Source organism: Pectinophora gossypiella, chromosome 24, assembly GCF_024362695.1.
Source record: "Pectinophora gossypiella chromosome 24, ilPecGoss1.1, whole genome shotgun sequence".
NCBI lineage: Eukaryota > Metazoa > Arthropoda > Insecta > Lepidoptera > Gelechiidae > Pectinophora > Pectinophora gossypiella.
This window is the reverse complement of record NC_065427.1, coordinates 4,698,623-4,710,507: the sequence shown is the minus strand read 5'-3', so window position 1 is coordinate 4,710,507 and position 11,885 is coordinate 4,698,623. Positions and strand designations below refer to the sequence as shown.

General features: G+C 40.6%; 1 protein-coding gene across 2 annotated transcripts; it reads right to left on the bottom strand.

The window, feature by feature from the left end:
* Positions 1-382: 382 nt before the first annotated feature.
* LOC126377918 (uncharacterized) lies at positions 383-11,039 on the bottom strand. Of its 2 annotated transcripts, none has more exons than XM_050025973.1 (2): positions 10,401-11,039; positions 383-734 (listed from the first exon to the last, which is right to left on the bottom strand). In XM_050025973.1, the coding sequence occupies exons 1-2, from the start codon at positions 10,761-10,763 to the stop codon at positions 729-731; spliced, it is 369 nt and encodes a 122-aa protein (XP_049881930.1). In that variant the 5' UTR covers positions 10,764-11,039; the 3' UTR covers positions 383-728. The 2 variants fall into 2 exon arrangements, with proteins under 2 accessions (XP_049881930.1, XP_049881929.1); XM_050025972.1 differs by lacking the exon at positions 10,401-11,039 and adding an exon at positions 1,159-1,597.
* Positions 11,040-11,885: the final 846 nt, after the last annotated feature.

Sequence of the window (11,885 nt, the reverse complement as noted above, 5' to 3'; positions counted from 1 at the left end):
TAGGTAATTAAACAACGAAACGCGGCCTATAGACTGAATGATTGCGCATAAAAAAACTCGTAAAGTAAATGGAAGACACGCCAAAACCATTTTAATCAGCTATCTCGGGATACTAAAGCATAATGCAATGTCTAGACTTGGGAACACCAATTGCGGGTCCGTTTTAAAAACAAAACAACTGTCGCGATCCGTTTGGTAGATGATGACTGGCAGGCAACCAACTTTTAAACAACCATTCCACCACGAATTTTAAATTTGGAACTACCACGACGAGCTGTTGTCTCACTCAGTACTTTTTGGCGGGAACGGGAATGGGACGGTTGCTTTCTTTATTGAAAATGATCGAAAACATTCGCGACAGTGTTATTATATTTTTAGAGGTGGAAACAAATTTATTTAAAAAAAAACGACACAAAACACGGCACAAAACAAATCGGATATATTTTACAAAATTATAATTTACAAAAGAAATGAACGTAATCTTAAGAGCGCGCGCTTCGAACGAAAGAATAAAAAGAGGGGCAAGTGTTGGTTGGAGCGTCCTTATATAGCTTCGGTCGTCGGTGTTGCCATATGAGTAGGGGATGCCGCTAACACGGCCTCTCCTGACGGAGCTGCGTCCTCGCTGCTCTCCTCGGCTGGCCTATGGCCTGGGTGTAGCGCACAGCGGCTTGGTCCCGGCTGTGGCTCTTGTCGTAGCTCTGGCACTGCCTCCACAATCGGGTCTTCTACACCTGGGGAGAATAGCCACACGTTAATTCTATTTCAAGCGTTATACAAGTCTTGTTGCTTGGCTAATCGCTGTGAGCTGTTGTAAGAAGGTAGGTACGTTACACGAAGCCTCACACAATCTGTAACTTCGCACGTTATATACATACGAGGTCCTGCCTACAGTCTCGATGCCACACAAGGCCTTACACGAGATTCATATCGCAACCGATGCCTACCAAGGCCTTACACGGTGCTACAATGCCTTATGCCATAGCCTTCCAGGACTTACATGTGTAAATTATATCGCTTAACTCGGTACTGGACATATCGAATGGTTTGGTGACTGCTGGACAAAGCGTACCACAAGAAAACTTAAGACAAGTTAAACAATTCAGCTACCGAAAGGGCACCTATAGGGGAATAAACATGCAGATAGATAATGCTTACAATCAAAGAAGGCAGAGCAGGTTTCCGGGGTCCATTCGCCATTCCAGGGCATCATATACTCCGCGGCCGCCTGTGTAGTCTTGCCATACGAGCCCGCTATCAACTGCAGCTCGTACCGGTTGTTAGACAGCGTTCTAATGATGCGATATGGACCCCGCATGCCACTATCAAGCTTATCTGTGGATTGGGATGATTTTATAACGAAAACCAAATCGTTCACAGTAAAAGACCTCGGTGCTTTTCTATTCGTATTGACACGAGCGTCTTGCTTTGCCTGATTTGAAGCCAATAGACCTTCAGCCCTTTGTCGCCGCATATCGCGCAAAACTGTCCGGTTAGGCGTAGAACTTTCAATGGTGATATCTCGAACCAGTGCGTTGATAGCAGGAGTGGTTGTCTCCGATCCAATGAGCAGATTTAGAGCGGAGCACTGAGTAGTCTTTTGTTTATTGACATTTAGTACGAGTTGTAGCTTCCACAGCGTCTTAGACCAGGATTCGTTTTTATAATTAACCTCTATTCTAATCATATTAAGAATAGTGCGACAGTACCGTTTCACTTGCCCATTTTCTTGGTGCATTCCGGGAGTAATGAAATGTATCTGTATACCAAAATTCGATGCCCATCCGGTGAAACCGACACTGTCGAACATTCTTCCCCTATCACAAATAATAAGTCGCGGCGTACCAAAAATCGAGACTGCGTTAGTAAATGCACATTTAAGTTCCTCATTGTCTTGCCTATACATTGGATACAGGAGACAATATTTAGTAAAGGCGTCTACTAATATGAGGATGTATTTATAACCATTCGACTCAGGTAATGGACCAAGAGCGTCAGCGTGCACCGTATCGAAAGGTGTCGACGGCTTAGTCCACGACACTATTGGCTGTAAAGGGGCACGAGGTACCCTTTTATGAGCCAAGCACACAATGCAATGAGATATGTATTTCTTTACGAATTGACGCATATTAGGGAACCAAAAATGCTTAAGAATTAAATCAAGTACCTTTTCAATACTTATGTGCTCATGTTCATCGTGAAAAACACGTAATAGGCTTAATCTGAAACCTTTAGGGACATAGCATAACAACCGCGATTGTTCACCTATCGCGTTATATTTGTAATACAACACGTTATTCTTTTTGACATATCGCGAGCAGTCTAACTGACCCTGATCAAGTTTTTCGAGCATAGTCAATGTTTCATCATCTGCCGCTTGGGCAACTTGAGCCCAATTAAGTGGTTTTCGGACGACACAGAGGTTAACTGGGTTGCGACTGAGATAGTCGGCGTGCGGCATAAACTGACCTTTTCGGTATTCTAGATCAAAATCATAATCCTGCAGGTACATCCACCAGCGCGCCACCCTAGGAAGGAGATCCTTTTTGCGCTGAGTCATCTTTAAGGCGTTACAATCAGTTACTACTTTGAAATGTTTTCCAACAAGGTAATGGCGAAAATGTTGTAGGGCCTTGACTACAGCGAGGGTCTCCAATTCATAGGAGTGGTACCTGGGCTCTGCACCCGCCGTGACCTTACTATAATACGCGACTGCGTGTCTGCGACCGTCCTTTCCCACCTGTATCAACACGGCGCCGTAACCTAATGAGCTCGCGTCGGTGTGTACCTCGGTAGGTAACGAGGGATCGAAAATTAATAAGGCAGGTTCATTAGTCAATATAGAGATGACTTCTTGTCTCGCTCGTTCCTGTTCCGCACCCCACAAGAACTTCACATCTTTGCGAGTCAAATATGCGATACTGGCCACCTTGGTTGCATAACCTGGGATATACCTCCTGAAATAGCCGGCCAGGCCGAGGAATTGCCTGACTTGCTTGACGGTTTTAGGGACCGGAGATTTGACAAGTGCGTCAATTTTTTGCATGCTCGGCCTAACCTGACCATTGGAAACCGTTCTGCCAAGATATTCTACTTCGGTAGTAAGAAAGGAACACTTTCGTAAGTTAATGGAAAACCCGGCTTTTGTTAGGGTTTGCAAAACAGAGTCGAGCAGAGACAATCCTTCTTCTATCGTGTCGCTAAGTAATAAAATGTCGTCAATGTATACGAGAACCCGGCCTGATTCTATAAAGGCTCTCAAAGTATCAGAGATAATTCGTTGATAGACAACCGGTGCGTTTGCGAGCCCGTATGGCATTTTGAGGTATTCAAAATGTCCTTCAGGGGTCACAAACGCAGTCTTACGTACGGATTCTTCATTAATTTTTATTTGATGGAAGCCAGTTGTCATATCTAACGCCGTGAAATACGTAGACTTCCCGAGCCTATCTATATGATCCTCGATTAAAGGAAGCGGGTAGCGGTCCTTTATAGTGATGCTGTTCAACGCGCGATAATCAACCACCATCCTATCCGACCCGTCTTTCTTTTTGACAAGCAGGATAGGACTGGCGTACGAGGACTCAGATTCGCGTACGATACCTTTTTCCTTTAAATCGCTAATAATTTCACGAACACGCAGTTTTTCGTCATACGACAGTTTGTATGGGTGGTAATTAACAGGTTCCTCACTAGTGAGCCGAATGTGCATCTCCCCGGTATTGACGGTAGTCGTCGCTGTCCCGCTTAAAAAGAACTCTGAGTATTTATTCAAAACAGAGGCGAGTTGCACCTTTTTGTCACCACACACAGGGGTGTTGATCGAATCGAGTTGCACTTTCGGTTCACCATGACTCACATTATTTACAAACGAACAGTTTCTAGTTATGCGCTGGCTGTCACTCGTACGTATATAAGTAATGCCTTTTCTATTTAAAACGTCGGTACCTATAAGCACTGGCGCACTGAGGTAACAGCGAGGCACAACGTAGAGGTCAACCTCCAACGTAACGTCTCTAAATTCTATTGGCAATGTAACGAAGGAATCGGAACGCATTTCTATCCCGCCTAAACCACGCAATATCTGTGCGCTTGGGATAGTACGACACGAAAAGTGCTTGACTAAATCGTGCGAAATTAGAGAAATACTCGAACCGCTATCGATTAACACGTCGGTTGGAACACCACAAAGAACCGCTGTTATCACATCATTATGACTGGGACGATCACAGGCCGTCTCGCGGCAAAAATTTACGTTAGCCTTATTACGCGACTCTGAGCGTTCTTTGGCAAAACAGTTTTCTTCGAGGTGTCCTATCTTTTTACAAAATGTACACATAGTTTTGGCGGTGTTAGTCGGTTCGTGGGTAGATGCAAAACTTTTGTTCGCATCTCGAACATTATTTTCGGTCTTAACTCGCTTAGAACAGAATCTACTTTTGTGCCCAGCCTGGTTGCAGGTATAGCACCGCGCTCGTCCGTCTGTGTTCCCGGCGGGGCGCTTATGATTACTATTGACGGATGAGTCACTGGTCGGTCGAAAGCTACGTGCATGAGTGTTTGCAACGGCCCTCGCACTTCCACTTAAGATAGATAGATAGATAGAACGTTTATTTGCATGAACACAGTACAATGGTCTTAATAAGTAATATGTATGTCCTTAGTGTATTCAGCCTGCTTGCAGGCGTGCAAATATTAATTTACAATAAAAAGTATAATACAAAAGCTTGAAACAATTGGCATGCACTCAAAACATAAAACTTTCTAAAATCAACAACATTAAAATTTACATTTCCAAAATATCGTGTCATGTTATAACAGGTCAAAATTAAAATTTAAAAAAGAAAAGTCAACGGTTAATAACTAATAATAAGTTAATAACAATACAGGCAATTATTTATCTTTATAGTCTAAAAACTCTCCTACACTATAGAACCCTAAATTACTTATCCATTTTGTTAGAGCGGTTTTGAATATTTTGCCGTTTAATAACTTTAGAGAGTTAGGGAGCTTATTATACACCTCAATGCTCATGTTAAAAACATTCTGTTTGTATAAGTAGGACTTAGAGCTTGGTTGGTGCAAAAGGTTGACATACTGATTCCTCAGTGGTCTCCTTGACACCTGTGAGCGCAATTTGTAGTATTCAGGATGCGTCTTAACGAAGTTACAAATGTCCCTTATATACAAGCAGGGTAGAGGTAGAACATTCAAATTTTTGAATAGAGGTTTACAGCTCTCCAAAAACCAAGCGCCGCAAATAGCCCTGATACATCGCTTCTGTAATCTGAAGACCCTTGTGATCTCAGTTGAATTTCCCCAAATAATAAGACCATAGCTAAGTATTGAGGAGACATATCCGTAGTAGGCCATGAGTGCTGCTTCCTTCGATACTGTTTTTCTTAAGCGGTTTAGGACGAATACAAAGCGTTCTAGCTTAGAGCATATTTTGTCAACGTGGGCTTTCCAGTTCAAATGAGTATCAATAACAATCCCTAAGAAATCAAACGTATCAACCCTTTCAACGTTACTGTTGTTAAATTGTATATTAGCTAAATTTAACAAATTTGAGTTTGGGTGACGGTATTCCATTAGTTTAGTTTTACTGATATTTATATTTAGATTATTATTATTTAACCAGTTATTCATATCGTTTAGGGCTGATTTTATAGTATCAATATATGTATCGTCATCACAAGCTATTAGAAGTGTGGTGTCATCCGCAAATAATATAGATTTATGTAGCGTTGCTCGTGGGAGATCATTTATGTACAATAAAAACAAAATTGGAGCTATTATGCTACCTTGAGGTACACCAGTGTTATTAACTAAAAACTTAGACATGTACTTCTTTTTAGTAATAACATTATTGACTCTTACCATATTTGTAACCTCAGTGCACTGTTTGCGGCCCTTGAGATAGAGTTCGAACCAATCATAAGCCTTACCTCGGATTCCGTATACTTGTAGTTTTTTCAGTAGATAACCGTGATGGACGAAATCGAATGCTTTTGACATATCGAGAAATATTGACGTCATTGGTATGTTATTATTTAGATTTTTAGTAATAGTCCTCACTAGGTCATAACAAGCTAGTGTTGTTGAACTCCCTTTACGGAAACCAAATTGCTGAGGATGTAGAATATTAAATTTTGTTAAAAATGAGACGAGTCTTTTCTGCATCGCCTTTTCAAAAATTTTTGACAGTATTGGAACAATTGTGATTGGCCTGTAGCACCCGGGGTCTAATCTATCCCCTTTCTTGAACAATGGCTTCACAAGTGCCACTTTTAATTGCGCTGGAAAGTAACCCTGTTCAAAAGTTAAATTTATAAGGTGTGCCAATGGACGCGCAAATGTACGAGCGTTGAGCTTCAAAACAGTTGTGCTAATGTCGTCAATACCACTAGACTTACTATTATTTAAACTCATTATAATGTTGTATGTTTCGCTACTGTCAACTGGTGTCAAGAAAATTGTATGATCATTTATGTCATTGTTGGGTACATTAATGTGTCTAATCAGATGCGGATTATTACTATTAGTCAATTGGATATAATAATTATTAAATATGTCGCAGATGTTTTGGGGGTCATTATATTGAACATTATTAAATTTTATACATTTAATGTCGTTATCGTGATAAGTATTATTAGTGGCCAATGAAATAGTCTTCCATATAGCTTTTGAATTTTTCCCATGTTTACTGATGAATTTTGTATTATTTATTCTTTGTGCCGCGAATATACATTTTCTAAGAAGCTTTATATATTTTTGGACTGACTGTTTTAGTTGCTTACTTTTTTTGCTAGATGTGCGATATGATAGATATAGTTTCCGTTTGGTTTTACACGACTTTTTTAACCCCCTTGTTAGCCACTTTAACTTTGAAGGTCTGTTATTTATTTTAACTTTTATTAGTGGAAAACACAGGTTGTAGAACAATCGCAACGTCTCGTAAAAAAGGTCGAAGGCTTGTGCAGCATTATTGCAGTCTAATATCTCCAGAAATGACAGAGCTGACATACAGTTTTCAAATTTTTTAAGATTTTCTTTGCTGTAATCCCGTCGATATTCGAACCAGGTTGTGAAGACTCTCTGTTTTTTCATAGTAAATGATATCATCTGTGCAGTTTGATGGTCAGATAATCCTAAGGGTATCACAGATGGTTCGGCACGTTTTATGTTGCTGATTATTTGGTCTAGGCATGAGTTAGACCTTGTGGCCACTAAAATATGGGGACTGAAATTAAAGCTATTTATTAAGCTCAACAATTTATCGGTAGAGTTTCCCTTTTTTAGGATATTTATATTCCAATCGCCACATATGACAATTTTTTTCTTATAGTATTTAGTGGTTAAGTATCGTAACAATATGTCTAGTTTGTATAAAAAGATACCAACATGAGCTTTGGTGGGATTTGGGATTCTATATATCGTTACTACTATAAGATTTAGTCCCATGACTTCTACTCCACAACATTCGAAGTAGAACTTTTTGGCTAGTTTTGGAGGAAAGACTAATAGTTTGGTTTCCATAGCTTTTTTTACCAAAATACACGATCCACCTCTATTCTTTTCTCGACAAAAGGTTGCTGTTAGTTTGTAGTTATTTATCTTAATATTTGCTTCTGTACCTTGTTTTACATTTGTTTCTGTGAAACATAAGATGTCAACTTCACTACTATAGCTTTCCAAGTTCTGTATGGTGATGTCAATGAGGTCCGATTTATTACAAATACCGGCAATGTTCTGATGCAGAATCCTAACCTTATTATCACTTGATTCATTTTTAAGTGGTGCAGGGCTTGAAATAGAGGAGTTACTAACATTAATATTATTGACGAAAACATTTTTGGGAATTTGCAACAGATTGACTTTTAGAGTGCTTTACAAACACCTCGATCCATGCAGATAGATCCGCAATGATTGTACTTAGTCCTCTCCTATTAATGTGGCCGTTCATTTTGTTAAACATTGTAAAGTCATAGCTTAATTTTCTATTTGAATCAAAAATATATGCATATTCACAAGTCAGATTATCTAAGTCTAGTAAACGGTTAAAAGCTTCGATTCTTCTATTGTATAAGGTAACATAGTTACCCAGCTTAAAAGTAGGTACACACAATATTATATTAGTATGACGTATACATTGCAATGAACATCGAATCTTCTCTATCATCTTCTTGTAGTCTGCCGATGCCGTGAACTCTTCTGCAGGAATGAAAATAACACAGAAGTCCTGATGTGTAAAGTCTTGGGTTGTATTATTTATTCCACTAAGAAGTTGATCAATTCTACCGCCTGGAAATGAGTAATGGCAGACTTGTGATTCCGGGAAGGATTTTTCAGCCACTTTTATTAGGTTTTTGTTAGAGCCATTGCTTATCAAACATATCCTTTGATCTCTTAATTTATAATTAGTCTGTGGTCTATTTGGCGTTTTGTCTGCTTGGCTGTCCAAAGGAGTGCTCGAGTTTGCATGCAGTGAATTTTGGTGACTACTTTTAGTCAGGTTCTGAGAATTTAAGTCCGTGTTCGTGGAATCTTCCTCTTGTGTAAAATCTAGCAGTTTTCTATTCAATTTAGCTCTATTTTTCTTCTTTGTATTGTTGTTCTGTGTAGATGTACATACTGTTTTTAGGAGGTTCGTCTCTTTTTCATATTTAGAGATTATTGCCTTTAACTCACTGTTTTCTTTTAAGAGGTTTACAATTTCCTCGTCCGCTGAAGCAAGTTTTTGTTTTAGATCATGAACTTTTGTTGTTAACTCTTCGACGTAGAAAGCGTTTCCAGGCCCTATGTCTGGGCAGCTTCTATTCAAAGCACTTTCGTTTTTTGGGCTTGCAGATGTAAACTCAAGCATGTTATCGCTTTCATCTTCCTCATCACAAAGAGATTCAAAGGAATTTTCTATTTGTACATTTACTTTGTAGTTACGCCTGGTTACATTGTCCGGTGTCTGTTTTGTAGAGATACAGTTAATACATTTCCAAGAACTTTTTCTCTCGGTTTCCATTAAGTAAAATCTCTTTGAAGAAACATTTGCACAATCTATATGGTATTTTCCGTCACATATGCAGCATGTTAAAATTTGTCTGTCTGTAAATGCCTTTTTGCATCTAATACAAATATTGTTATCCTTTGGCGCCATCTGTCGTCGAGCAGTGAAACTATATTATTTTTGACTGCGCCCTCTGTGGTCGAGTAGAATAACTAAAATCGAATTTTTTTGACTGCGCCCTCTGTCGTCGAATAGTGTAACTAAATCAATTTTTGACTGCGCCCTCTATCGTCACGCAGTGGAACTATATTTTTAACTTTCTTATAGAGAACAACGTCAAATATTTGCTTATTTGCGTATTAATTAATTTCTTCTTAAATGTGCAATTAAAATTCATCAAAAAGTAGTTTCAAAAAGAAAAAAATAATGTTCATTTGATGCGGGATCCGACACCGGGAACTTTGATTCACACGTAGAAGAAAAAGGAATTCTAGTGCACTCGCCGCTACACCAAACAGTTACTGTTTTTTGTATCGAAAATTTGAATCAGATCACAACTATTTATGCGTTTTATAAAGAAGTCCGTTAAAAATTAATATTTAAACTTTTGCACTGTTTCACTTATAATCTTCAAGGATTTTCACTTTATTTGTTAATATAGCTTAGTCACTGATATTTTCACTGAGTTCCCAAAGGGAAAACACACTCCTTCGATGGTTTATTACACTAGTTGGTATAACGTCAATTTAATCGGTTTTCTGTAGATATAAATTGTCACAAACACTTCCGCGCACGATTTGTAGCATACTGATTGCTGTGATGAAATTGTAATTCATAAAACTTGAAAGCTCTATTTTTAAAAATAATTTAACGCGGAGACGATGTTTACTACAAGACGCCCTCTGGCGGATAAACGATTTGGCTTCACATATATCGATAGGAATTCCACGATGCTGTCTGGTTTTAGTTTAGCATTAGTGGCAGCTGCGCGAATATGCGGATCTTTAATGCCACGTATGATTATAGCACACAGTAATTCGTCACTTAATCCTCTAACTATACGCAATCGCAATAATGATTTACGGGCATAGTCAGCATAGGTGGAATACTTATCGGAATCGGTACACATTACTTCAAAAAGTATGTTCGCAATGTCGATGCGGGGTGGACACAACAACTTTAGTTCAGCCTTGAAATTCGACCAAGTACGGTCATCACTCGTCCATTCACGTAGCCAGAGGCGTGCTTCGCCCTTTAGGGATAACCCCACACGGGCTAGGCACTCCCTGTCGTCCCACTGGTTTTGTGAACAGGCACGATCTATCTCGTCACACCATGCATTGACATCATGAACAGTAGGATCGAAATCAGATATATAATAATGGTTAGATCTCACCGGTTGGATGGATCTCAGGGCCTCGATCAGGCGCTCCGTTGCGCTCGGTGTAGCTGCGACCGATGTAGCGGAGCTGGCAGGGCTGGCGGTGCGGCCGTCACCCGACAGAGGCGGCGGCATGCTCGTCTCGGGAACCGGGGCCAGCGCGCGACCACGTGTCTGCGCAAGCGGCGCGGTTTCTCCACCCACATGTCCCGCCTGCGTTATCGCAAGGCCAGGCGCCTCGCTCGCGGGAGTGCTGGCGCGCTGCTCCAACGTGGCCAGGCGGTTGAGAATCGCGTCCATAGTGGCCGCCAGGCTACCTACATTTGGATGAGGCGAAGCCGCGCGCTCTCGCGGTGCTACTCGTTTCCTACTTGACATTATGAAGAAACCAGGAATGGCATTTGTCGGCTATAACGGCCTCCGAATCCCACTTCTGATTTTAGAGGTGGAAACAAATTTATTTAAAAAAAAACGACACAAAACACGGCACAAAACAAATCGGATATATTTTACAAAATTATAATTTACAAAAGAAATGAACGTAATCTTAAGAGCGCGCGCTTCGAACGAAAGAATAAAAAGAGGGGCAAGTGTTGGTTGGAGCGTCCTTATATAGCTTCGGTCGTCGGTGTTGCCATATGAGTAGGGGATGCCGCTAACAATATCGTAATATTCAATGAATAAGTGTACCTATCTATTTTCGCTTCGTGCCAAGAAGCCGCTTCATAACTTGAAAGTTTATGCGGACTTTTGAGTTAATTCGTTTGGGGTTCGGAGCAGGAGTCTGCTTCGAGCCTGGGGGCTTAGGTTTCATCATTTCATTAATCATCAAGAAAAAAATACATAACACATGGCTGTATGGGCATAGTTCCCTTTGCCTTGCCCTTCGGGGAAAACTAAAACAAAGCTGTTGTCTCAGTCACGTCGTCTCAATGAGCGACAGACTCAAGTCATAGTGCAGACTATATTTAATTACTACACAGTTTATTAATATTCTCAGTTTCTTGTAGGTCCTATAAAATAGATCGCCGGTCCGCCTCCTGGTGACCCTACACCAGGGGGACTAGCTAATAGAGCTATAATCATCAAGCCTGTATAATCGAAGGGGTAGGCAGAGTTGTATAGCATATTTATGCACCCACACCTCGGCAGTTACGTTTAAGTCTCGTGTAATGGCGGGCGATCCTCTTGGCATTAACCGGGCACATATCCTGGAAACCACGTGATATCTTTTATCGAGCGGGTTGTGAGGTGGAGTACCAACCTCATCAAACCTGATGTCAGGGTTACTATTAAGCCGCCAAAGGCCGACATGGCTCATGTTACTTGACTACTCACCACCGGTAGTAACCGGGACCAACGGCTTAACGTGCCTTCCGAAGCACGGATCATTTTACTTTCGGACAATCTGGTGATCAGCCAGTAATGTCTTAACCAAACTATACGGACCACAAAGTAATTTTTGCGATATGTTCCCACTGGGAATCGAACCCGGGACCT